The following is a 27,778-nucleotide window of genomic DNA, read 5'->3' on the forward strand; positions in this document are numbered from 1 at the left end:
AAGGTGTGTACCACCACCGCCTGCTTTATAATAAGCCTCTTAGCAGTGCAAAATAATTATCTTGGACCAAGATTTGCTGTTTAGGTTTACAAAGAATTTGTGGGTGAAAGATGTAGTATCTGTGGTTTAAAAGTTTTCAAGGTGCAGGGCGGTGGTGGCGCACACCTTTAATCCCAGCACTTGGGAGTCAGAGGCAAGCGGGTCTCTGAGTTCAAGGCCAGCCTGGTCTACAAGAGCTAGTTCCAGGACAGGCTCCGAGGCTATAGAGAAAACGATCTCGAAAAAAAAAAACCTAAAAAAAAAAAAAAAAATAGTTTTCGAGGCAAATAAGCCAAAATATTTTTAAACGTACATTCTAATTATATGACAGCTATACTGTCTCTCCGCTCTTCCATGTTTTCAGTGTGTAATGCTTTCCCCTCTGCAGAGGATTAAAATCGTTCAGCACCCACGGTGTGTGAACTTGGCGGGGGCCTGCGCCGCCGGGTCTCCCAGCTCGAGAGCCGGTGTCTGGACGGCGGGCGACCCGCCACAGAGGTTACTCATCCCCTTCCCTCCCTGCCCCTCGGCGCCCACTGCGCCTGCGGGGCGGAAGTGCGAGCGGGGTCACGTGGCCGCTCGGGGCGGGGCCAGCAGGAGCTGCCGCCGACGGCCGCTGGCGGCTGCCCGGGACCTCCTGGCGCTCGCCGGTCTCCGGCCGGACCGTGAGGCGGGCGGCTGCGGCACGCGGCGGTGGAGGACCCGGGCGGCCGGGGAGCGGCTGGGCGCCCCGCGGGGAGGCTGGACGGCCCGGGCTTGGCCGAGGGTGCCGCTCCACCGCCGGCCGGCACCATGGCATCGCTGGCCGACCGGGTCCGGGGCAACGGGCGCATCGCCGCCGGGCTCCTGTTCAACTTGCTGGTGTCCATATGCATCGTGTTCCTCAACAAATGGATCTATGTACACCACGGCTTCCCCAATATGAGCCTGACCCTGGTGCACTTCGTGGTCACCTGGCTGGGCTTATACATCTGCCAGAAACTGGACATCTTTGCTCCCAAAAGTCTGCCTCTCTCCAAGCTGCTCCTCCTGGCCCTCAGCTTCTGTGGCTTTGTGGTCTTCACCAACCTTTCTCTGCAAAACAACACTATCGGCACCTATCAGCTGGCCAAGGCCATGACCACGCCGGTGATCATAGCCATCCAGACCTTCTGGTACCAAAAGAGCTTCTCCGTCAGAATACAGCTCACGATGGTGAGTAGCTGCGGGAGCGCCCTGGCCACCTACCTCGTCTTGCTTCCCGGGAAAATTGAAGGCACTTTGCTTATAAGCCTGGCGTCCCGGGCTCATTCCCATTCTCCTGACTCCACACGAGTCTTTAAGATAGTGACTGCCCGACCTATTTTAGAGAGGAGTGGAGTGGAAAAAGCCATTTGGCACTCCTCTGGCTCTTAGTAAAAGGGTGTGTTCCTGTGGGTTAGAACTACTGTATAATGGAAATCTTTAAATGGTGAGGAGGGAAAGCTGCCTTAGATGGTACAATTCAAAGTGTCAGGATATCTGCGAAAGCTTGAAAGGGAAAAAAAAAAAAAGTCCTTCTACCCATGGGGAGTCAAACCACGAAATAGTGTAGCATGAAATATCTCAGGATATGCCTTCAGCGGCATACTGCTGGGATGCCTGTACCTTTAAATAAGAGTCATTAAAATGACGTTAGTGGTTAGTAGCTTTTAGTATTTCAGGTCTTAATGCTTTCCTTCTTACATGTGTATGCTCATGTGTAAGTACGTACCTGGAAATGCATATAGTATTTCCCTAGAAAGCACAGTACATGGATTCGTGATTTTCTCTCAGATGTAGAGTTGTATGTGAATGTCTGCAGAGAAATTACACTAATTTACATAGGATTGGCAGTTTTCCCAACAAAGAAAACATGCAGTTCAGTGTTCGCAGTGATGTGTTTTGTAAGACACTGTTCTTGAATTTAATCTCAACATCATTGCCTCTTTTTCTTTGCAGATCCCTATAACTGTGGGTGTAATCCTAAACTCATACTACGACGTGAAGTTCCACGCCCTTGGCATGGTGTTTGCTGCCCTTGGGGTGTTAGTCACGTCCCTTTATCAAGTGGTTGGTAATGTTTTTTCTCTATGTGCCTTTTTAGCAGATTTCTTAAATTTTGAAGCTGTATCCCCAGGTTAGAAAATACAGTACAGAGACAATAAACTGTTGGGAAGAAAGCATAATTGATCGATTGTCTTAACTCCTGGTGAAGAGGAGAAAGAAACTAGAGTGTGTGATACCTATTTGTAAGTGTGCAATATCCATGCTTAACCATCAGAGTTTGGGACAAATTTTTTGTTATTGTTGTTTTGCTTTTTCCAGGGAAGTGTTTACAAAAGCAATAAGGCTTTGCTTCGTAAGTTTGTTGGTTATATTTGTCATTGCTCTTAAGAAATGCATACATTTGCAAACATTTGGACATGAAAAAAAATCAGGTGTAAATATTTTAAACTCAAAAGAAGTGTTGGTGTTACAACTCTGATTGGCTTTTAATGATTTGTCTGGTCAATAGAGTGATTTCTAGGTTTTTAACTTCTTGTACAAACGCAGTGCCTTGTCTGTAGCCAGGATGTGGTTAAATTTTTTTCATGGATTCACTTCATTACCATAAATTCCCAACAAGCTGGGTTTTGTGTCCTGTTTAGTGGGGAGACATAGCAGGAGGTAGGGAACAGTGAAACAGTGTTCTCTATACTGAAAACCTCGGTCTGGAAATTCAGGGTGTGCCTGCATGGGGAATCAAAGCCAAAATGTAACCAATGTTACCTCTGTCACAAGTATCCACAGGTGATAAAGGAAGGCCTTCTAGTTAGGAATGTTTGTTCAGTACTACAGCCTAGCACCTAACTCTTTGATGGTAGTGATTGTCCCAGAAACATTGTTACAGAAAATACTATCCCTGGGGACCTGGTGCTGAGGATTGGACCCAGGCCTCCTTGTACTCTAAGCAGGCACTGTACACTGAGCTCAAACTCACAACGCGGCTAACAGTTTCAACAACTTCTACTGCTAATAAGACTTCTAGGGTGGTTGTCCTGGGGCTCGAACCCAAGACCTCTTACACACTGCACTCAGCTACATCCCCAGCTTTCTTCACTTTTTATTTTTTACACTTATTTTGTTTGTATGCATGAGTACACATGTGTGCATGTACATGCCAATCACTATGTGCATATTGAGATCAGAGGGCAACTTGCAGAGGCCAGAGTGCCTAGGATCAAACTTTGGTAGTCAGGTTTAGCAGCAGGGACCTTTACCCGCTGAGTCATCTCCTTTTTCTTCTTTTTACTTTTTGTTGGAGCTGATTTTCTGTTCTTGTTTTTTTGTTTGTCATTGTTTTAAGACAGTACTGTGTTGCTCTGGCTAACCTGGAACTCACTGTGATCTGCCTGCCTTCCAAGTGCCAGGATTAAAAGCATGTGCCACTCTGCCTGGCCTCCCGTCTTACTTTTTAAGAAAGAACTATAGGCAATGTGTTTCCATACCCAGTCTACTTGTTAAATATTAGAGTTTCTTCTTTTACTCCTTATACATAATTCCAGTTCACAACACTCACTGTTTTTTTTGTTTGTTTGTTTGTTTGTTTGGTTTTGTTTTTTTTTTTTTGTGGCCATTTTATTCCTGAAGGAACAAAACGGCCATTTTTGCTTCAGACTTGCTGTAGATTAGGATCAAAAGGTCGGTAGCAAGGCTCGCAAGGTTGATGAAGGAGTGGCTGAAGACACAGGCACAGCTTCAGTCACAGTAAAGAGCAGGTGCCGTGTCAGAGTAGGCAGACCCCAGCACCACGAGAACTCCCTTTAACTATTTCAGCTGCCTCTTGTATCCTGTTTGTTGCTGAAAGGAGCATCTTCAGCTCTTAGCTGGAGAAACGGTAGACTTACTGGTTTGACAGACATTTCCTTTATGCTCACCCCGAGGACAGAATGAAGAAAAGCAACGGTAACCCTGCCCTTCAAGATACATATACAGAGTGGACAGTCCATAACCAGCCCCAGTAGTGTTCCCCCATGCCCAGGAAGGTCCTGCCCAGGCAGAAATGGCAGTTGTGCACGTGGGATGGCAAGGCTAGACTAGAGAGGTTAAGTTGGAGGCACAGACGTTTGCTCGGCAGTGAAGTGTTGAGATCTGTTCTTTAATATGTGTGGAGGCGCAGAGTGTTTGGGGGAAATGATGTGTTTAGTGAGGCTAGACTGTAGGTGTGTTGTGGGAGGGTGATGCTGAGTGGGTGGCAAAGTCTTGCTGTCACTCAGAGGAAATGATTTTATTCCGCAGACTCCAGCAAAGATTGGGAGAGGTGTTGCCGGGCCTTATAGTTAAAAATGATTCCAGTGGCAATGGAGGATGCAGGAAGAAAGGACAGTGTGAAGAACCTGGGCTAGGGCGGCTCTCTGGGAGGAAGAACTGTTAGGACCCTACTGACCAGAAACCAGGACTTTTACGGAGCTGGGTCTCTGTGGGAGAGGAGACCATTAGGGATGGAGGTAGCACTAGGGAAGCTTATTTATAGACAGGAGGAGCTTGGTCTTAAACATGACCCAGCAGAGGCAGAGGCAGGCAGATCTCTGAGTTCAAGGCCAGCCTGGTCTACAGAGCAAGTTTGAGGACAGCCTAGGCTACACAGAGAAGCCCTGTCTCGAGGGAGTGGGGGGACCAATAATGAAAAACGTGGCCCTGAAGACTCAGGAAAGTGACCAGGAAGCTGCGGTGACCGAGAAGTTACAGATACTCAGGGTGTGGCGATGGGGGTGAGGTCGGTGGTAGGGTGCTTGCCCAGCATGCACGAGGGAAGAGGGAAGAGCTGCAGGAGACCGCAGGTAGGAAAAGGTGTCTGTTGGGTGGTGCTCTGGATACGGCATGGGAAGAGGCAGCCAGGGTGGCTGCCAGAGCGGGAAGGTGAGTCTGCTCCCCTCCTGTTTTCGCTCACTGCAGCACTCCTGTAAGCGGGCTGGGGAGAAGCAGTCCCCGTCCTTTCTGTTTTCAGAAGACCCCTTAGTGAAAGCTGGCTGGAGCGTGGTTCAGATTTCCTGTTTCTCCACTGCAGTCTTGCTGAATTCCTGTAGAGTTGCTTTATGTACCAGATACCTAGACGTAGGAACAGGTCTGCAGAGGTTCAAAAGCCAGGCTGTTCCTGCCAGATCTGCCTTGAACTGTCAACTCTCCAGAGTCTCTCTAGTCATATTTGTGAAGTATTTTGAGGACATGGTATGTGAGGTTTTTGAGGTTTTTACTGAATGAGACAGTATTTTAGGGTTTCTGTTTACTCCATTGTGTCCAGGTAGATTGGTGGCATGTGGGAAATCCGCCCTGCAGAAGAGTTCTCTGGAGAGGAAAATGTCTTTTGCCACTGTTTGGGTTTTAAAGTGCCTCTGAAGGTCACGTTCCTTTAGAGCCAGACATGGGAGCCCACTTAGAATAAGAAAGACTGTAGTTCAGTGGTCAGTGGTTAGCTAGTCCTGCCAGTCGTTTTCTCCAGTTTTCCCAATACGTTTTTGAAGAAAGCAAACTGGATACTTCTCACCTAACTGCCACTCCCTCCTTGACTCTCTGGTGCCCTGATGCATGGGGCTCCTGGGTGCATATATTCCCGCTGCTTAGCAGAATCGGGAGTAGAGGGAGTACTGTTTTCCCATCTAAGGTATCGAGAAGTCAGTAGATCATCGCATACCGGGTTCACAGAGCTCCTTCATCTGAGGTGCTGTCTCCCCACTCTTTAAAACCTTGCAGAATAATGAGGTGTGTCCTCTTCCCTAGCCTGACCCAGTGCGGCTTTGACTGAACAATGCTTTTCTATGCACCTGACTTTTCTTATCTCCTGATTTTCAGTGGGTGGGCGCCAAACAGCATGAATTGCAGGTGAATTCCATGCAGCTGCTGTACTACCAGGCTCCCATGTCTTCCGCCATGCTGCTGGTGGCTGTGCCTTTCTTTGAGCCAGTGTTTGGAGAGGGAGGAATATTTGGTCCCTGGTCAGTTTCTGCTTTGGTAAGTCCTGATTATTTTGGTGCCTAAGAAATTGCAGAAGTCATTCCTTTCCTAAGGCAGTGTTTGGATTCCAAAGCACAGCCTCAATTCTCATGGTTGCTCTCTAATGGAACCAGGCAGGGTTATTTTCAGATGAAGAGACGGAGGCACAGGAACATGAAAGGACCCCCGACTAGGACAGCTGACCCAGCTGCAGTCCACATTTTCCAGTGCCCGCTACCTTTCTGTCCATGCCAAACTAGAGTCCACACATAATTTGGGCTTTGAATTTTAATTTTATATTTTTACAACATGATTTTAGAAACAAAGGGTGTTTTGAATAAAGACTATCTACTCATTGGATAGATTTTGAATATACATAAAAATAAATATTAAGAAAGTAGAGCCCCCTGGAAACCTAAGATACCGCATTAGCAATTTTTTGGTTCTGATCTCCTGCCTTGAGAGTCATGTAGAACCTATTGTCTGGTTGCCCAGCAACTATGTAGATCTCAAGTCCCATTACCTGGGCTGGAAACTCTGTCTAATACTCCCTCCTGGGTAACAGAGAAGCAGCCTAGCAGAGTGGGCGCGGAACACAAAGCCGTGTGACCCTGGCCATTCGCTCTGCCCTCCTGTGGTCTGCCTCCTGATCATCCGTGGGAAACTAGGATTTGGTTCTGTGTGTGTGTCGGGGGGTCTGGGGTGCGCATGGGGTGCGCATGGAGGCCGGAAGCTGACGTCGGGCGTCTTCCTCAGTTATGCGCCACTTTATCTTTGTAGCAGGGTCCCCCGAGTGTTGGGGGACAGACACAGCCACTGCCAGCGTTCGCATGAGCTCAGCATATCTAGACTCAGGCCTCCTCATGTAGAGGTGCTTTTATTTATCAAGTGAGCCATCTCCCCATGTCGTGATGCTTATTATCTTCAAGTAATTCCTAAGTCCTTTTTGTATATACTGTGTTCCTCACAATGCCTTGCCAAGAAATGTTTTTGATTGAAGTAAGCATAAAAATGAACGATTCATCAGAATTTAATCTACAGGTATCCATGTCCTGGCGTTAACAGATGTGGTAGTAGTTGGGATTGTAAATATTCCATAGACTGTTTTGTTTACCTTTATTTTTTGCATTGTTTTAATGAAACCTTATTGAAGCTGAGTTCAGTGATGTATGTCTGTATCTCAACCGCTCAGAAACTGAAGCCAAAGGAATCCTTGTGTCTTTTTGTTTTTCGAGACAGTTTCTCTGTGTAACAGCTCAGGCTGTCCTGGAACTAGTTCTGTAGACCAGGCTGACCTCAAACACACAGAGATCCGCCTGCCTCTACCTCCCAAGTGCTAGGATTAAAGACGTGTGCCACCACTGCCTGCGGAATTCTTCCGTCTTATGTAGGTACCTTGGGCAATATAAGGAGACTTCTGTCTGGGGAAAAAAAAAGAGAGAAAAGAAAATATTTCTTCCTTAAGTGAATAAGAAAAAAAATGAACCTAGAAATTCACATTCAAGACTAATTTTTTGTTTTGTTTTGTTTTGTTAGCTTCTTTGCTTGCTTTTTAAAGATTTATTTTATTTAGTCTGTGTCTGTGTCTTTGGAGGCCAGTGGTTCACCTCCCCTGGAGCTGGAGTTACAAGGTGGTTGTAAGCTAACAGTGCTGGGAACCGGACTTGGGTCCTTCGGAAGCAAAGGAAGCACTCTTTAGTGCTGACCTATCTCCTACCCCCCTTTTTTTATTTGTTTGCTTTTTTGTTGTTGTTGTTTTAGATAGCATCTCATATAGCCAGGCTGGCCTCACATTCACTGTGTAGCCAAAGCTGCCTTGATCTTCCTGCTTCTCCTTCCCAAATGCTAGAATTACAAGGATCACAGATGTGCTCCAGACACCCGGTCATCACTGCAGAGGTTCCCACTGCTTGTTGGAAAGTTTGTTTGTTTGTTTGGTTAGTTTTAGCTTACTGAGACAGGGTTTCTCTGTGTAGTCCTGGATGTCCTGGAACTCCCTTTGTAGAGATCCACCTGCCTTTGCCTCTTGGGTTCTGGGATTTAAGGTGTACCCCACCACTGCCCAGCACCAAGTTGATTTTCTAAACTTTTTTTTTTTTTTTTTTTTTTTTTTTTGGTGCAGTGTTTGCTTGTCTATCTAGTGTGTTTGTTTGAGACATGCTCTCAATATGCACCTCTGACTGGCCTGGAACTCTGTAAACCATTGCCCAAACTCGCAGTGATCCTCCTGCTTCTACCATAAAGCGTGTAGCTGGGATTACCAGCATGTGACATCTTGTTTAAATGCATTGAGTTTGCCGGATGGTAGTGGCACATGCCTTTAATCTAGCTCCAGGACAGGCTCCAAAAGCAACACAGAGGCTGGAGAGATGGCTCAGAGGTTAAGAGCACTGGCTGCTCTTCCGGAGGTCCTGAGTTCAATTCCCAGCAACCACATTGTGGCTCACAACCATCTGTACTGAGATCTGGCGCCCTCCTCTGGCATGCGGGCATACACTGAGGCAGAATGTTGTATACATAATAAATAAATAAATCTTTTAAAAAAAAGCAACACAGAGAAACCCTCTCTCAAAAAACAAACAAAAAGATGACGCTTGCATTTTTGCATATTCCTAATGAGACATATTTGTTCCTGGTTTAATGATTCTCTTGGTTCATTTGTAGCTTATGGTACTACTGTCTGGAGTAATCGCTTTCATGGTGAACCTATCGATTTATTGGATCATTGGGAACACATCGCCAGTCACGTATCCTTTCCGTGTACTTCAAATGTGTATGCTCTTTGTTTCCCGTGTGCTACATTGTTACATGGCCTTTGTTAAGTAGGCTGGTTATTTTAACCTTTTTTATTGTTGTATTTCATCAATGTGGGTGTTTTTATGCATATATGTCTGTGCACACATGCATGCCTGATGCACTGGAGCCCAGAGAAGCCATCAGATTCCCTGGGTCTGAAGTTACAGATGGTGCTGAGAATCCAACCGGGTTCTCTGGGAGAGCTGTAGAGGTCTTACCTGCCGGGACATTGCTATAGCCCCTTCGTTTTTTAAGAATGTCTTTCCACACTAGTATTTATGAAATTTATTAACTGAAGATGAGTTTGCTTCTGAATTTTCTTAAGTAGTAGTGACCTTTCCTCCTATAAAAACTGACTTAGCACCATGACTTGCAGTATTGGGTCTATGTGATATTTATTGGATTAATCATCGAGTGGAGGCTGAGGTTTTTTGAGTCAGTTCTCAATATCCGTGGTGATGATAAGTGGTCAGCTTATGTAACGGATGGTAATTCCGTGCCCTGGCATCTGATTGGAGTGGGTCTGTACTTATTGGAAACAGGTGTTCTTAATATTCCAAATTTCTTTTTAAAAAATGAAGTTATGTGTTAAAGGTCAACTTCCACTGCCAGCTCTCACACCCTGCCCGCCATCCTGCCCACGTTTCACTTTGCCCTGCTGTAAGCAAACGTGAAGAATTAATTTCCTCGTGTGAAAGAGGTAGTTTGGTGACATTTTATTAAGAGTATACTGACTTAAGGCTGGGTGTGATGATGGGTCATACCTGTAAGCCCAGGGCATAGAAGGCTGAGGCAGAAGGATTGCCATGTGTTTGAACCAGCTTGGGCTATATATACTGAGATCTCATTTATAAAGCTGAGGAAGAAAAAAGTATGCTTTTTTTATATAAGTGAGTAAATACTGAGATGTCAGAAATACAAATAACCTGTTTGCCAAATATCAATAAGTAACAATGATCATAATCTCTTTCAAAAACCCAGTGCTTAATATGTATCTTGTGCTGGCTACTGTTGTGTAAACAGATCCTTTAGTTCTCATCAGAGCTCTGTGAAGGGAAAGTCTGTCATTTTACAGACAAGGAAAAGAGCCACAGAGGTGAAATAACTTGACGCACATAGACCACACAGAGAAGGGAAAGGGATTATGGCTCCATGGTGGAGTATTTGCCAGACTGAGCAGAGCCCTGAGCCCGTCCCCCATTACAGAGTAAGAAACAAGACGTGCCCTGCCCGGTTTGTCCCACAATCTCTGCCTTGTGCCATCAAATCAAGGCCTGCGAGAATGTGCCTTCATTAAAGGCATTCATTCAGGACTTCAGAGTTGGGTCTGTGGTTAAGAGCACTTACTTGATGCTCTTCCAGAGGACCCAAGTTCAGCTCCCAGCACCCACAGCTCATAACTGTCTGTAACTCCAGTTCCAGGGTATTCAGTGCCCTCTTCTGGTTTCCAAGGGTACCAGTCCCTTACTTGGTACAGAGACTTACATGCAGGCAAAATATTCATATACATTAAATAAACAAACAAGAATAAACAAAAGCATTAATTCAACTAGTATTTATTGACTAAACACTACAGACCATTACTTAATTTAATGAATCTTTATACAGGCCATGTACTATACATATGTATACTATATACTATGTATTAACACTCATGGTACTGTAGCGAACCAAAGCGATGAAAATCTCTTCCTTTACAGACTTAAATTCTAGCGGGGAAGCCAGACTACCAACATGGAGAAGAATTAAATATGAATATGTAGGATGGTAGTGTTGAGTGCCACAGGGAAGAAAAATAAAGCAGGAAGGCGGGCATGTAATGCTTGGGCCAGATTGGAGTTTTAGGTAGGCTACTCAGGTGACCAACAAGGTTGTGCTGTCTCACTGGGAAGAGCATTTAGACAGTGGCAGCACCAGGTGAGGGGCCTGAGAAGGGCAGCTGTGCAGTCGAAGCAGGGTGAACACAGAAAGCCGGGGAGTGGGCTGAGAAGCAGGGAGAGCTCAGTCAAGTGGAGGTTTCGGGGAAGAGCTGTGAGCGCCTGAGGTGAGAAGCCACTGGCACCGGGAGCAGAGGTGGCATGCTCTCACATCCTCGGAAGCACTGTGGATCCCCGCAGTTCTGAGCAGGGTTTCTCACCGCATGCTGTCCGCCTTGAGGCCAAGACTGCTTAGTTTGGGGACCTATGCTATCCTTGCAAGATGGGTAGTGGCATGGCATGTCTCTGCCACTAGGTGCCAGGAGAACCCCAGGCCCCACCCCAGCTGTCAGAAATGTCTGCAGCCATTGCTCACGTGGTTGAAGAAAATTGGACCTGAAAAGGTGAGAAGAAGGGAGACCATCAGGAAGCCACTGAAGTTTCTAATTCATAAATACCAGCTTGTGGGCTGCAGAGGTGGCCCAGCAGCTCAGATCACTTGCTCTTTAGCCACAGGATTCGAGTCAGTTCTCAGCACCCATGACAGGCAGCTCACAGTGGCTTGTAAGTTTAGCTCTGGGGGATCTGATACCTTCGTCTGGGTGACACACACATGTATAAATGACTCTTTATAGCCACAGAGGAAATGGTGAGAAGTACCGGGCTTCTGGACATATTTCCAAGAACCAGCAGCAGGGTTCCTGAACAGTTGAGCGTGGAGAACACGAAGCAGGAAGTGAGGCTGCGTGCTATGCGTGTCGCAGTGGCTGAGGCAGAGTTCTGAAGTGCAGGTAGATAGAGTTCCAGGTGCCGGGTTCAGGGCAGGCCTCAGGGATTGTCCTGAGTCAGTGTCAAGATGGGACGTGAGCAGAGACTGAGACTGCCCGGCAAAGAGGTCAGAGAAAAGATGCAAAGACTGAATCCTGGACTCTGCGCCTCCCGAGTTCACAGAGGGGAGAGGAGCTGAAGAGGAGCATTGGAGGGGAGGGGAGCACTGGGTCAGGTGCTGCCGAGTCGGGTTTGAGGGAGATTGGCAGTTGGTCCCAGACCTTGCGAGGCCAGGCGACTGGCGGTTTGACCAGAGCACTGGAGCAAGGTGAAGCCTGCGTGGAGCAGACAGAACTGCAGCTTGTGCTCTTTGTTTTCCTTTCCTAAAAAGAGCCACCAAAGAGCATCATTAAATTTGCCTTCCCTTTCCATGAATGGCTTTGACAGGCCATGAGCTACCTAGCAGGGCAGGGAGTATTTGAAGCAGTGTATTTGAAGATAGCACAGAACTGAGATAAGGTGTGACATTGTGATGCCATCCTGGCCATAGCCTCCAGATCTCGGCCATCAACTCAAGCAGGTATCCTGGGAGCTGCCCATGCGCCCCTGAGATTTACCACTTAGCTGATCTCCGGTGCTCCTGCTCCAAGCCTGCATCACCACGTCCAGCTGCGTTGCTTTGGAACTAAGTAGAGAGCCTGCACGTAGAGGTCAGCCGGAGCCAGGCCTCTGCCAAGGCCTACCACTTCCTGTGAGCTAAGTGTGGTGGGAGCTCTGTGGTTCCACTGAGGTCCCCTCTGAGCTGAGGGATGCAGGGTCAGGCTCAGTCAGCTCATTGTCTCCATCACTGCAAAGAGAGGGGGTCAAGAGGGAAGCAGCAAGGAAATTAGGGACAGTAACATCCACAGTGCTGGGCGGTCCTGACGAACATGGGCAAGCTGTCTTGACAACTTACGGTGACTTGATGGTGCGTGCTGTGTGCCGGGAGTTTCACAGGTCCTGATCCATATCGACCACACAAGGCAGACACAGATCATCTTACCGTTTAATAGGCAGGGAAACCGAGGCACAGAGTGGCAGCTGCCTCTGTGCTGTTTCTAGGAAAAACATAGGTTTGTAGTGTACAACCATAGAGCAATACAATATTAGTTTTAGATAGAAAAAAATAATTATGTGTAAAGTATGTCAGGAGAATGATTTCTGAGGGATGTATGTGTATGTGTGGTTTTTTTTTTTTTAATATGAACAATGACTTGGGAAACAACTTTAGCCCAGTAATGAATTGCTGGCATTATCTTAGATTATAACCTGAACTTTGGAGCTAAATAAGTCCACCTTTGTTTAGACTCCGGGCACCTGAGCTGTGTCACTTGGCTGTTGCATTCAGTGGGTGAGATGACTCAGCAGGTGAACCTTCCACAGGCCTGATGACCTGAGCTCAAGGGGCCCACACCGTAGCTCCATAAGTTGTCCTCTGAGCTCCATACATGTGCCTTGGCATGTATGCACACACACGCACTCACACATGAGTACATAAATAAAGTATTTTTTTTAAATCAGTAGACTCTCTGGGCCTCCAGAGTTGTAAAGTGGGGGAGGTGAGAAGCAGTGGAGGCAGGGGAGGTGCTTCTGGAAGAACTCCTGGCAGTGCCTGGCGCTGGTCTTGCTCCCTCTCCGGCTCCTCTCTCCCTTGCCCTCCTAATCTTAGGCATACCCGAAGTTTTCATTGCGTCAACTCCCTGTCATTGGCACATCTCAGCTCATTGCCAGTGACAGTTTATTAGGGATGCCATTCCATATAACCATGAAGTGCTGTGCAGATGTCTCTCTGTCCCTCCCTCTGCATGTCCTCTCTAGAGGTCATCAGGAATGCTTGAGGCAGTCTCCTGTCACTTTGGAGTGTGTGTTTATGTAGTTTATGTCCAACCTGAAAGAATAAATAGTGTTGGGGCTAGAGAGACAGCTCAGCAATTAAGGGCACACCCATCACTCACCAGGTGGCCAAAACTGCCTTTAACTCCAGCTCCAGGGAATCCAACATCCTCTTCTGGTCTCCATGGGCATCAAGCTCACATGCACAGACAAAACACACACACCCTCTCACACACACACAGACACACACACACACATAATTTTTAATGCAAAGTCACCATTTTCAAATCTATTTGTAAATTGCTAAAACCATGTCCGAAGAAAGTCTGATTGACCCAGCATGTCACCTAAGTGTCTGTTCTTTAAATGCCTGGTGATTGTTGAGTCCATATTACATGAAGCTCTTTCCAGCCACAGGTAGCCTTTGTCATGTGAATGCTGTTAACACACCTGTGTGACCCTAACATCTGGCTCATTGCTTGTTTGTCTCCTTATCTGAACACCTCAGCTATAACATGTTCGGACACTTCAAGTTCTGCATCACCCTGTGTGGAGGATACATTTTATTTAAGGACCCGCTGTCAGTTAACCAGGGACTTGGCATTTTATGTACGCTGTTTGGCATCCTCGCCTATACCCACTTTAAACTCAGCGAACAGGAAGGAAGTAAGAGTAAACTGGTCCAACGGCCCTGAGCTTTGGCGGAGAAAAGAAGGCTGAGAAAAAGATGAGAAATGTGTAAGTCTGTGGAAAAGCTACCATGCAACATTCCCCCAGTGACTTACAAGAAGTATTTTCTTCAAAATGTGACGACTGTTAGTACTTTTCATCGATTTAATTTTCTAAAACCAAAATGGTTAGCGCTTCTCTTCAAAGACTTTCTGGAGCTGCCACTCAGCAGTGCAGCTCCAGACCCTGGGCTCAAACTCCGGCGCCTACGAAGAAGTGGCACGGACTGCGTGGAAGGTGGTTTCATCCTGCCAGCTGAGACACAGGAAAGTTGTGTTCTGTGGGAAGGACAAAGGGTGCACGCTCCAGTGCTGCAGGCAGTGCTTACATAGCACTCCTGCCCGCTAACAGGGTTTCCCACTGTGAGGTGTAGTATACGTTAGTCACTGTGCAGCACAGGAGATTGAACCCAAAGCCTTGCACTTGCCAGACAAACACCACCATTGAGTTACATCCAGAGACATGGAGTCAGAATTTAAATTAAAAAGTGGTTTATTTTCTTTATCATTTGGACAATGATAGTAGATTTGAGACAGGTTCTCAAATGTAGCCCTGACTGGTCTGGAATTCTTTTCTATATAGCCCAAACTGGCTTTGAACTCATAGAGGTCTGCTTGCCTCTGCCACCATACCTGGCCTTTAGCTGCTTTTATTATTTCATTGTAGAACTGAAATATTCATAGAAAGCAAACTGTCATAGATATGGTCATAGAACAGACCACGGCTCTGAAAGCCCTACTCTTTCGGTAGCAAGCCGATATAAGAAGTTCTTCCCTGTCAAACAGGGCAGACTGCTTGCAGCAAGACCTACTCAACAGCGTAGACTCTGTCTGTGCTAGTGAGTATCTGCGGTCGGAAGTAATGGGGTTGGGAGGATGGCAGTCTCATTGGTCCTCGCATGGCTTTGAGCTTTCAGTGAGCTCTAGCTACTGTTTGTGGAGTTAAAAAGCAAAACTAAACCCCACGATTAAATGTCTCAAAGAAAGGCCTATAGGGCCAGAGGGAATAGTCCCGCAGTAGAGAACCTGCCTACAATCCTCAGCAGCAACCACAAAAGCAGACTGTACATGTGGAAAGAGGTAGGTGTCTACCCTGGCAACTGCTTGTCCAGCTTGCTCGGACATTTCATCTTACTGATTTCTGCTATGGCCTCCATTCCAGCCCTCCCCTCCCCCCCCGCCTTCCACAGAATGAAGCAGTGTGGAAGGAGCACTATATGGCGTTGAAAACTGGATCGCACTGTGCAGAAAATGACAGCAAAAGCTCTCAATTCTAGGCTGAAACTTGGTGGAAAATAGGGAAGATGTGAAAGAAGTAAAAACACTAGCTAGTTGTGTGAGATTTCACAGGGGTGGAGAAGTACTTTTAATTGAGATGCTGACAGAATGCGTGGTCTCCAGCAAATAGGGTGCTGTGTATTGTGTCTGCCTTGAGTAGCGTGACGCTTCACCATTGCAAACTCCATTGATGACCTCGCAAGAGTAGGATCTCTCCTCTTGAAATAACTTTCTGGATATGCGCTTTCTGTGAGGGAGAGAACAACTAAGACAAAGAGCCATGTCTGTATCGATATTGTGACGACAGATTTTGTCTTAGATTTTATTTTCACGGAGAAAGGTAGCTTTTAGTATCTCTTAGGGTTTTTTGGTGGTGGTTTCTAGGGTTTTTTGGTTTTCCAAGACCGGGTTTGTCTGTGTAGCCCTGGCTGTACTGTAGCTCTCTGTAGACCAGGCTAGCCTCGAACTCACAGAGATCCACCTCCCTCTGCCTCCTGGATGCTAGGAGTAAAGGTGTGTGCCAACACTGCCCAGCATTTTTTAGTTTTTTAACCAAATAAAAAAACGTGGGTTCTATCCCGAGCACTGCCAAAACAAAAACTTTTTACTTTCAAGAAATGAGGAAACAGGCTGGAAGTTCCTTGGCCATGTAGACCACTTGGACTTCCAAGGCAGCCTGAATTAATGGTGAGATCCTGTTAGCAGGAAATAAAAAGGAAAGGCAATATGCCTGTTTCAGGATCATGTGTTTGGAGAATTTCACTGTGTCAGTCTGTTGTATGTCAGTGTATGTGCTGCTATGTTTTTATTCTGTTTACAGAGCTAAGAACTGCAGAACACATGCATCTTTGGTATTATGCTTAAGCATTTTCTATGTGTGTTTAAATTAGTGTGTAACTGTTTCCCAAAAGCTAAAGACATGATATTCCAGCACAGAGACCATCTGGTTTCTGAGCATTAACAACTGAGTTTATTTGTGCTGTGTGCAAGCTCTTAACTGTCCATAAAACCTGGGGACAGAGGGCGATCCGGAAAGGAAGGTGTAATGAGTGGGAGCTCCGTGGGGATGAGATAGTGAAGCTGTGTCCGCATAAGTGAATAAACTGCTCTTACAACTGCAGACTGACAAGCATTTTTCACCCAAAGGTGATCGTCAAATTGAAAGAAAGTTTCCGAGGAAAATGCACCAATACCCTAGCAAGCCCAGCGACCGACTAAACACAGGACTCTTGTTGCCAGTGGAACTGGGTTTAGGTTGGTTTTGTTTTTGTTTGTTTGTTTGGTTTTAGGTTTTTTTGTTTTTTGGGTTTTTTTTTTTTTTGAGCCTGTCCTGGAACTCGCTCTTGTAGACCTCAAACTCTCAGAGATCCGCCTGCCTCTGCCTCCTGAGTGCTAGGATTAAAGGCGTGCGCCACCACCGCTCAGCTCGGTTTAGTTTTTAATCACTTGTGTTGTGGACTGGAGCTCATGAAGATGAGGTTCGTGTGTGATGTGCTGCGCTGCTGTGTGTGCAGACTCACAGCTCCACTGCAGCAGAAGTCCAATTCCTTTTCAGTCCATGTGTGTGCGTGAGTGGGGCGGGGGTGCCATTTAGACGGCTCAGTGGGTTAAAATACTGGCCGCCCAAGCATGAGGATTCAAATTTGAGTCCCTAACCACCCACATTAAAAGAGAAAAAATAGCCACGTGGGGTGGTACACACCCTTTAATTCCAGCACTCCGGAAGCAGAGGCAGGTGGAACTCTGAGTTTGAGGCCAGCTTGGTCTGCAAAGTGAGTTCCAGGGCTACACACCGAGACCCTGTCTGCAAACAAAACAAAACAGGCTTGGGGGACTGGAGAGATGGCTCGGTGGGTAAGAGCACTGACTGCTCTTCCCAAGGAGCTGGTTGGATTCCTGGCATCCGTGTGACAGTTCATAACCATCTAGAAATCTGGTTCGAGGAGATCAATGCTCTTCCCTGGCTCTGTAGGCACCAGCTGCACAAGTGGTGCTGTAAAACTTGAAGACAATTCTGACACCATTTCTGACAATTCTGAGCCCTCTGAGTCTCAGCAGCAGTGCCCCCCCCCCTTCTCCCCTGGGAACCAAGGACCTAATAATTGCCCACACATGTACTGAAATGTTGGGAACTTTCTGTCATCTCCCTGAGTCCTTGTGAATGTTCTCCAAATAGAACTCACTTATTGAATAGGGGCAAGGTAACCCTTAGGTGTTGACTCAGTTACTGATGTTTTGACTTAGGCCCTGGGAAAGAGGCAAAATGACCCTCAGATATTTTCCCTTACCTCATCTGATCTGGCAACCGCTCTCCAGCCAATAATTGGTAGTAGCCCTTTTGAGTAAGCTAATCATAATAGTTAAAGAACAACCCCCAGACACCCCTTCCTTCTGTGCTTTTTTTCCCTTTAAAAATAGCCTGTACTGGCTATTCGGTGTCTTTGTAGCCTCCCGAATGCTGGAAGACCCTGTCATGACAGAATTACTAAAATCCTCATGCTGTGGTGGTGAGAGACCGTCTCTGGGGGGTGACTTCTCGGTGATTGGACTCTAGGGTCCAACAGTGCACAGACATACATAATTTTTTGTAACAGTGACTGTTTTAGAACTCACTATGTAGATCAGTCTTGCCTTGAACTGAGAAGTCTGCTTGCCTCAGCCTCCCTAAAGGCATCTGCCACACTGCCTGTCCATACACATAATTTTTTTTAAGATTTATTTATTTATTGCTGGCCCGAAGAGGGCACCAGATCTCATTACAGATGGTTGTGAGCCACCATGTGGTTGCTGGGAATTGAACTCAGGACCTCTGGAAGAACAGTCAGTGCTCTTAACCTCTGAGCCATCTCTCCAGCCCCACATAAAATTTTTTAAATAAAAGCTAGGAAACCCTTGATCCCTGTACTGTGGGAAGGAGGGACTGGAGGCCCTGTCTGGGGCCCTGTCCTGGCTTCAGGTTCTGTGAGGTCTCAAGGGCACAAGGCAGTGAGTGACAGCAGCATACTGCAGTCTTCTCTGACAACGTTTGTGGCGTGCACACGTGCACACACCCATTCCTTGCACAACAGGAACACTGGCAGGAAACGAAGCATCAAGAGATAGTGAGAGTCAGGTGTGGCTGTGCAGCCCTCAATCCCAGTACTCAGGAGATAGAACTGGGTAGATCTTTGGAGTTGGAAGCCAGCCTGAGCTATAATACAGAATTGTAGATCTAATCAGGGCTGTTGGCACCTGTTCTGGGTTAGAAAGGAAAGCCATGCTTGCTGACGGTGCAGTTAGCGATTTGCAACTTCAGGCATGCCCCTGCCCCTGAACCTCTTTCTCTCTCTCTCTCTCTCTCTCTCTCTCTCTCTCTCTCTCTCTCTCTCTCTCTCTCTCTCTCTCTCTCTCTCTCTCTCTCTCTGTGTGTGTGTGTGTGTGCGTGCATGCATGTGTGCATGTGTGGTACTGTCTCGATCACAATGATAAACTAAGAAATGCAGCCTTTCTTTGCTTTATTTTAAAAATACTTCCTAAAGATACTGTTTTAAAGTCACCAATGTCCTAAAACTTATTTCTGAGAAACATTAATCACTCAAACCACAGTGCGCTTCTTGTTTTGAGACAGCATCTACTGTAGCCAGGCCAGCCTTGACTGACAACTGTGGAGGCTGCAGGCTTCTCGCCTTCGCCTCCAGAGTGCTGGGATTGCAGGTGTGAACCAGCACACCCGGCTAAATGTTTAACTTTTAAGGTTTTCCTTATGAACCAAATCATCTGTACCTAGCATGTGTCTTCGTTCTCTCCTTCCTGTGTCTGACTCACCCCAAAGTCAGTTTCCTGTCTCTGCAGTTCCTCTTTTCTCAGTCAGAAATCAGGCCTACATTCAGCACAGGAGAGGGCTTACCAGGTCACAATGGGAGACACAGCCTGGATAGGACTCCCTGAGGCAATGCCTGGGCTCTGGGTCTGTCTCTGACTGGAATTGAAGAGCCAGGCCAACTCTCATGGCCTGTACTGTACATCTTGGAGAATTATGGAGAGACTCACTGACCACACTTGGAAGACTCAAAAAGGGGGGAAAAAGAATGTGTATAGTGTTTTTGCTTGCATGTATGTCTTCATCACAAGCTTGGCTGGTTCTTACAGAAGCCAGAAGAGGGCACTGAATGCCCTGGAACTGAGTTAAAATGGTTGTGAGCCATGTGGATACCGTGTTCTCTTCAAGGGCTCTTGACCACTTAGCCATCTCCAGCCCTTAACATGTTTTATATAACAAAACGTGGAAGGGCTGGACAGTGGTGGCGCACACCTTTAATCCCAGTACTCTGGAGGCAGAGGCAGGCAGATCTCTGAATTCGAGGCCAGCCTGGTCTACAAGAGCTTATTCCAGGATAGGCTCCAAAGCTATAAAGAAACCCTGTCTCGAAAAACAAAAACAAAACAAAATGTGGAAGGGAGGGGGAAAAAGGACAAAAAAAAAAGGTAAAATGATTGGCTTTCCACCCAGAATGTTCACGTTTGCTCACTTCCACCCTGAGTTTTAAGTGAGTGATTCTCTATCCTTGTGTATAGTCAGGGCTGGTCCTGTGCCGCCTCACGCATGGAGCACAAGCAAATCTGAGGTATTTCTGGGGAATCTTATGCTGTTCTGATCTAGGGGACAGATGTGGCTGCTTGTGCCTTGTCCTAGCTCTTTTCTGTTCCAGTCCAGCTGTGGCTGCTGCAGCAGCACCCTCTCCTCCAGGCTGCAGGCTGCCTCTCCAGGTTGGGAAGGACAACTCTGTTTGCTGACAGTGCTTTTAATTTTGATTCTTGCAGCTGTGGGTGTATCCCTGAACATCTGGATGTCATTGTGTTTATTTTGTTTCTCGTAATATTTTAAGATTTATTTTATGTGAGAGTGTTTTGCCTGCATGTTTGCCTGTGCACCGTGTATGTGCCTGGCATCCACAGAGGTCAGAAGAGGGTGTAGAAGCCCTTGGAACTTTGTGGATGCTGGGAACCAAACCTAGGTCCTCTACAGGAGCAGCCAGTATCGCTGACCACTGCACCATCCCCCCATTCATGTCCTTTTATCTGGGCAGGTGGAGAGGACTCTCTCTGTTGGGTTTTAGGGCTCAGGGAAACAATCAAATGTAGTCCATTATGAATAGACTAGTAGGACCCTGATCTTAGCCATTCTTCCGTTTATGGGGCACTAAACTCTGGGCCATTGGATTGACAGGAGAGAGTGGTTTGGTGGCCATATAGACTTGGATAGAGTAATAAAGCCTTTTGAACCAGGAGCAAACTTTCCCACCAGGTGCAAAGGCCTGCTTTGTCCTTCACCGTCCTCTTTTTATTCCCCAACTCTTGGCATGCTAACTGCACAGTACCCCAACTCTGGGCATGCTAACTGCACAGTACCCCAACTCTGGGCATGCTAACTGCACAGTACCTCAACTCTGGGCATGCTAACTGCACAGTACCCCAACTCTGGGCATGCTAACTGCACAGTACCCCAACTCTGGGCATGCTAACTGCACAGTACCCCAACTCTGGGCATGCTAACTGCACAGTACCCCTGGGCATGCTAACTGCACAGTACTCCTGTGTCGCATCCTTGTGCCCATTAACTCCTCCCCAACATCCCCACTCGCTCCCCAGTTTTGCTGCAGGATGAACTGGGAGAACAAGAAAACAGTCTCATCAGTGATGGAGAGGTCACACCCAAGTCTTGGAATTGAGCGTCAGTGTGAAGTGTGAAAAGCTGGAGCAGAGGTTCTCAACCTGTGGGTCGTGACCCCTTTAAGGTCAATGACCCTTTCACCTAAGACCATCCTGCATATCAGATATTTACATCACATTTCACAACAGTAGCAAAATGACAGGAAGTAGCAGTGAAAATCATGGCCGGGGTCAGCACCACATGAGGAACTGTGTTAAAGGGTCGCAGGGCTGGGAAGGCTGAGAACCCCTTCTCTAGAGGAAATGGCATAGTTTCCTTAGCACACAGGCACAGACAGCCCTCAAAGTGGGATGCTGGTCTTTATGAGCAGACCCCAGTACAGTCAGCACCAGGAATGTGCCAGTGGTCTTTGCTGTTGCTTCCGGATAAGCAGGGTTTACTCTGGCTCGAATAAGAATCTCCTTTGCCCTGCTAATACAGAAGCCCTTTCTTCCAACCATCTATATATCCATCCACCCCTCACCTCCCATGCTGCCTTATACCGGTTCTCACATGCAAAGCCCAGGTCTTTAGAATTCACACACCTCACAACGGGAGGCACAGGAAGAAATTCTAAGGAACTGGGGGTCCTGCAACCCTGCTTTTTGTGGGGTGACCGAATAGACAGCTCTTCAGCCACATTCAGAGCCATTCTTTGAATTCATAAGGTATGTCACGAGGCCAACATGCAGTGCTTGTACTCAGTGCTTGTGCTCAGTGCTCCTTTCAGGGACGCCAAACCTGAGTGTCTCATCTCCACTTTGTAAAACTGTATAGCTGAGATTGGTGTAATAAAAAGCTGAACAGCCGGGCTGGAGAGATGGCTCAGTGCTTAAGAGCATTGCCTGCCCTTCCAAAGGTCCTGAGTTCAATTCCCGGCAACCACATGGTGGCTCACAACCATCTGTATGAGGTCTGGTGCCCTCTTCTGGCCTGCAGACATACACACAGAATATTGTATACATAATAAAAAAAAGCTGAACAGCCAATAGCTAGGCAGGAGGTATAGGTGAGACTTCAGGGCAGAGAGAATTCTGGGAGGAAGAAAAAGAGGAGTCACCAGGAAGACTCCGAGGAAGCAGGACGGACAGTGCAAAGTAGAGGTGACCGAGCCACGTAAAAGAACATAGTTTGAAAATATGGGTTAATTTAAGTTATAAGAACCGGTTAGGAACAAGCTTAAGCTAAGACCGAGCTTTCATAAATAATAAGAAGTCTTGGACTGGAGAGATGGCTCAAAGGTTAAGAGCACTGCCTACTCTTCCAAAGGTCCTGAGTTCAATTCCCAGCAACCACTTGGTGGCTCACAACCATCTATAAGGAGACCTGGTGCTCACACCGGGCGGTGGTGGTACACGCCTTTAATCCCAGCACTCGGGGGGCAGAAGTAGGTGGATCTCTTACGTGTTCAAGGCCAGCCTGGGCTACAAAGTGAGTTCTAGGTCAGGCTCCATTCTTACTGAGAAACTCTTGTCTAGACAAACCTAGGTGCCCTCTTCTGGCCTGTAGGCATAAATGCAGGCAGACCACTGCACATAATAAATCATTAAAAGAAAGAAAGAAATCTCCATGAAGCTTTGTGAACTGATGGCCCAAAGGAAAGTCCGACTAGTTCAATAATGTTCTGGAATGCCAAGGCCCCAGCAGCTTGGGTCCAGGAACTCTTGAGTGGGAGTGAGCATAGGGATGAAGAAAGGGCAGACACTTGTACAGTAAAGCCAGGATCAGGTGAGAGTTTTCTAAACCATTACAACCTGGAACCCCAGTGTGTTTGTTCCGTACAGCACACGGGGAGGGCTTTCTCTAGGTGAGCATTGTCAGGCTGTAAACATCCAGGGTGAGGAAGCCATAGTTGCTAGGCTTATGCACACTGGTCAGTCACTCGTAAACACTCCTGTAGACTCCTGAGAAAGCTCTGATTTTCCTTGAGCCTGGGCCTCAGAGTGAGTCCTTGGATTGGCCACGCCCACGTCAACAGTGCAATTCACACAGGGCTCAGGACCTCAGTCAGGATCTCCTCTGCTCCCTACATTGAAACTAGCCAAGGAATCTCTGAGCCACAGTTCCACTCCCCCGACCCTGCACCATTTGGCTCCGGTGAACTCTGGCAGAACCTGCGAAGGTGAGGTTTCTCAAGGTCCTCACGCTCCAGCTCCACCCAACACTGCGCCCCCCACCTCCATCCCCGCCCTGGCAATTTCTGGGATTTCCCTACCCACGGAGTCAGCGAATCAAACCAAGTCACAATTCCCGATCTTACAGTTTACAAAAGGATTCTTTTCTTCTTTTGGAGGATGTCAGGGAGGGGACTGCCACTAAGCTGTATCCTTAGTCTCTTTTATTTTTTTATTTTTTTGTTTTTGTCTTTTTTTTGGTTTTTTTTTTTGGTTTTTTTCTTTTTTATTAAATTATATAATTTTACAAATTTTCACCTCCTCCCCTCCTCCCATGTCTTTCCCCCTCCCCCATTTCCCTTCCCCCTCCCTCTCCAGTCCAAGGAGCAGCCAGGGTTCCCTGCCCTGTGGGAAGTCCAAGTTCCTCCTCCATCCATGCAGGTCTAGGAAGGTGAGCATCCAAACAGACTAGGTTCCCACAAAGCCAGTACATACAGTAGAATCAAAACCCAGTGCCATTGTCCTTGGCTTCTCAGTCAGCCCTCCTCGTCAGCCACGTTCAGAGAGTCCGGTTTGATCAGTCTCAGTCCAGTTGGCCTTGGTGAGCTCCCATTAGATCAGTCCCATTGTCTCAGTGAATGGACGCACCCCTCATGGTCCTGACTTCCTTGCTCATGTTCTTCCTCCTTCTGCTCCTCATTTGGACCTTGGGAGCTCAGTCCAGTGCTCCAATGTGGGTCTCTGTCTCTATCTCCATCTGACGTCAGATGAAGGTTCTATGGTGATATGCAAGATAATCATCAGTGTGGCTATAGTATTTATTGTTTTGAGACAGGGTCTGGGTAAGGTTCCCAGGCTAGCCTCTGACTTAGAATCCATCCCCAGTTTCCTGAGTTGTTGAGGCTCCAGGCATACACCACCACATCGGAGTCAACACAGTGTTTTATAGTTTATGAAAAGGTCAGAACTGGAACAGTGGTCCTCACACACTCACGGAAGACTGGCCCACCCTGTGGAGAGACAGCCGAAGTTCTGAGCACAAGATAAGTGGACTGGGGAGCCTTGTGCTTGGCTAACTTGGCCCGGCCCTATTTGCTGGCTTTAAAGTGGGTCTCAGGTTAGGGATTTGAATTCCTCAGCTTGTTTTCTCAGCTACCTTGGAGTTTACTGAAAGAGCACAGAGTCCAGAGGACAGAAGGTTGGGTCACCGCATATGGAACTCCATCAACCAGAGGACCCCAGGAGACACTGAGCTCGCTGTGTCCTCAGCCCCACACTGTGCTGACATTTGCTCATGGGCAGCTTGAGGTCATTATCGATGCTTCTTCTTACTCGCCTTCTAGTCCGGCAGGAAACTGGCCGACTCTTCCAAAGTCTGGAACCCACCTACTGAAGCTGTCCCCCAAGGATCTCCCCACATTTTCCCTTGCTCCCCATATCCTGTTCTCCATAGCCAGAGTGAGCCTGTCAAGTCACCCTTGAAGCCCTTCTGACTCAGCTACATTTCCTCAGGGACCTATAACATGTGATCTGTGTCCTCACCTAGTCTCCTTGGTTCCAGCCACTGCAAGCAGGCCCATCTTAGGACATTCTCTCAGCCTCTGCCTGAGCTCTTTCCTGGGTTGCCCTTTGGCTAGTTCTTACTTTCTTATTGTCCTCCATGGAATCCCACCCCTCCCCAGAACATCCAAACTGCCGAGGAGTTGTTACAGAAGCGCTTCTCCATGTTCTACCATGTTCATAGCTGCAGCTTCCTCGGCCTCCCTCGGTGCTCTACCCTACTTACACTACCTGAATCTCTCTCCCCTGCCCCCAGAATTTATAACTTTATCACGCGCTTTTTAAATGTAGTCATAGTTTTTATGGTTTTGGTCCCTGGTCCCTTTAAGAGACAAGCCACACCCACTCCCTCCCCCATCCGCTGAGGCAGGCTGATCTTTAGCTTCCAGCCTAAGCTCGCTCTCTTTTCCATCTTCCTCTCGGAGAGGCAGCTTCGCTTCTGTCTCTCTCCCCACTTCCCACTTCCCCCATCTCTCTCTCCTCTCTCCTCTTCTCGTCTCTGTCTCTCTGTCTCTCTCTCTCTGTCTCTCTCTGTCTCTCTCCCCCCTCTCCCTTCCCCCTTCATAACCCCCTGAATAAATATTCAACCTCACACTGCAAGTCGTGTCTATCCATGTCTCTGTCTCCTGCCTGCCCGCCGTGTGTCTCCCTGCCTGGGACCAGCCACTGCTCCGGGACCAGCAGCCATCTCTCCCTGGGACTGGCTGCTCCCAGAGCCCACTGCCTGCCACCACATGGCCTGCCACCACAGCTAGGGCCACAGCTCTAAGACCGGCAGCCATCTCTGCCTGGGACTGGCTGCTCCCAGGGCCCACTGTCTGCTGCCACATGGCCCACTACCACCATTTGGGACCTACAGCATTTCTGCTGCCTACTGCTCCCTACTGCCGCCGGAGATCTTGTAGCATTTTTTTTAAAAAGAACAATATTGGTGCCGTGACTCAGATAGGCTCTCCCACTCCAGTTTCTCTCCAGAGATTGGGTTCCTGAACCAGGTTTTTTCCTACTTCCACCACCGGCTTCCATTGGTAAGTTTCCCCCATTCAGCTATGGTTGCTTTCCTCAGCCTAAATGTGTTTGGGATGGCCCAGGGCCAATCCACCTGTGACTGAGGGCCCAGGATCCCTCAGATCCTTCTTTCTCTTTTTTTTCCATTTCTTTTCTTTTCTTTCCCTCATCATAAAAGGCCCCTTGGAGCGGCCTCTGGCCTCTCTGGCTTCTGAGTCACCCCAACCGGATCCAGTCAGGCCATAGCACCCCACCCAGAGTCAGGACGCCCGGCTCATGGGTCCTGGGTGTTCGTGCCAATTTACACCCTGCCTATACGGGGAGATGTCCCTGTTATAGGCCTTGGGTGTTGCCGTTTCACGGGTTTTCACAATTTCAACTGTGGATAGCAACCATCTATGTCTGTCCCCTGGCTTTTTTCAATTCCAGCCTTTGCTCCCCGCCGTGGAGCTGCTTGTGGCTGCTTGTGGCTCAGTGATAGGGTGGATCACGCTTCTAGGTCTCTCTTATTATTAAGCTTAAAATACCTACAGCTCAAAATTTGTGGCTTTTCCATCTCTTATTATTGATTTTAAAACCCATACAACTCAAAAATTATGGCTTTTTTTTTTCATACAGCGTGTGACTGCTGCCATTTTGACTGAGGTCATGTGACCTCACCACCATCTTAACTGAGGTCAAGTGACTTCACCGCCATCTTAACTGAGTGACTTTTCCATACAACATGTGGCTGCCGCCATTTTGATTGGGGTCAGGTGACTTTGTTGCCACTGCTTCAATCAGTGAGTCTCTCCCCGTTCTGCTACAGTTGCTTTCCTTTACTGGAACCGTGTTTGGAGTGATCCCGTGGGTCAGTCTGCCCATGCGTTAGCACTGCACACTCTATGTGCAGTGCATTCGACTGGGGACCCCGGGTCCTCAGTTTCTTTATCTTTTTCTCAACTGGAATCGTGTTTGGACTGATCCTGGGAGAATTGAGCAGAAAGAAAACAGAACAAGAGCCTAAACAGACTCAAACATACAGCAACCCGAGCCATGTGAAGTTCATATTAATTTAAAAACAAAGCTTTCAATAGAAAAAGTTTATTTTCATTAGACACTTCCTAAAAAGAGAGAAGAAGGAAATCTTGCTTCCTGCCAATATCAGACAAAGTAGAATTCAAGGCAAAAAATAATTTGAGCTGGGCAGTGGTGGCGCACGCCTTTAATCCCAGCACTCGGGAGGCAGAGGCAGGCGGATCTCTGTGAGTTCGAGACCAGCCTGGTCTACAAGAGCTAGTTCCAGGACAGGCTCCAAAGCCACAGAGAAACCCTGTCTCAAAAAACAAAAAAAAAAAAAAAAAAAATTGAGATCTGAGGATAACTCAGTGGTAGACTGCTTGATTTGCACACTGGTGGTTTGAAAGAAAATAGACCCTGTAGGGAGTTGGCAGTGTTAGGAGGAGGTGTGACCTTGTTGGAAGAAGAAGTGGCGAGCTTTGAGGTCTTATAAGCTTAAGTCTGTCCATAAGACACAGACTCCTGCTGCCTATGGATAAAGATGTAGAAGCCTCGGCTCCTTCTCCAGCACCTTGTCTGCCTGCACACCACCCCGAGTCCCACCATGATGATAGTACCTCTGAACTAAACCTCTGAAACTGTAAGCTAGCCCCAATTAAATATTTCTCTTTATAGGAGTTGCTGTGCTCAGGGAGATCAAAATCATGATGAAGAAATCTATAGAGACAGCTGAACCAAGCTCACGGAAACTCATGAACTCTGAACCGACAGAGCCTCCACGGGACCAAACTAGGCATCTGTATGTGGGAGACAGTGATGAAGCTTGGACTATCTGAGGGGCCCCTGGCAGTAGGACCAGGATCTATTCCTGGTGCATGAGCTAGCTTGCTAGAGCCTACTTCCTATGGTGGGGTGCCATGATCAACCTTAATGTGGGGGGAGGGGCTTGGTCCTGCCCCAACTTAATGTGCCAGACTTTGTTGACTCCCCATGGAGCCCTTACCCATTGGGAAGAGTGAATGAGGGGTGGACTCGGGGGAG

General features: G+C 47.5%; 1 protein-coding gene across 2 annotated transcripts; it reads left to right on the top strand.

Annotated features, from left to right (window-relative positions):
- Window positions 1-671: 671 nt before the first annotated feature.
- Window positions 672-27,778, top strand: Slc35e3 (solute carrier family 35 member E3). 2 transcript variants are annotated; one of them, XM_038314531.1, is made up of 6 exons: window positions 672-1,233; window positions 1,999-2,109; window positions 5,869-6,027; window positions 8,674-8,756; window positions 13,870-14,099; window positions 27,413-27,778. In XM_038314531.1, exons 1-5 carry the CDS (start codon window positions 832-834, stop codon window positions 14,054-14,056), a joined length of 942 nt encoding a protein of 313 aa, XP_038170459.1. In that variant the 5' UTR covers window positions 672-831; the 3' UTR covers window positions 14,057-14,099; window positions 27,413-27,778. The 2 variants fall into 2 exon arrangements, with proteins under 2 accessions (XP_038170459.1, XP_038170458.1); XM_038314530.1 differs by lacking the exon at window positions 27,413-27,778 and having other exon boundaries at window positions 13,870-16,487.

The sequence above is a fragment of the Arvicola amphibius genome, chromosome 17 (assembly GCF_903992535.2).
Source record: "Arvicola amphibius chromosome 17, mArvAmp1.2, whole genome shotgun sequence".
Classification (NCBI taxonomy): domain Eukaryota; kingdom Metazoa; phylum Chordata; class Mammalia; order Rodentia; family Cricetidae; genus Arvicola; species Arvicola amphibius.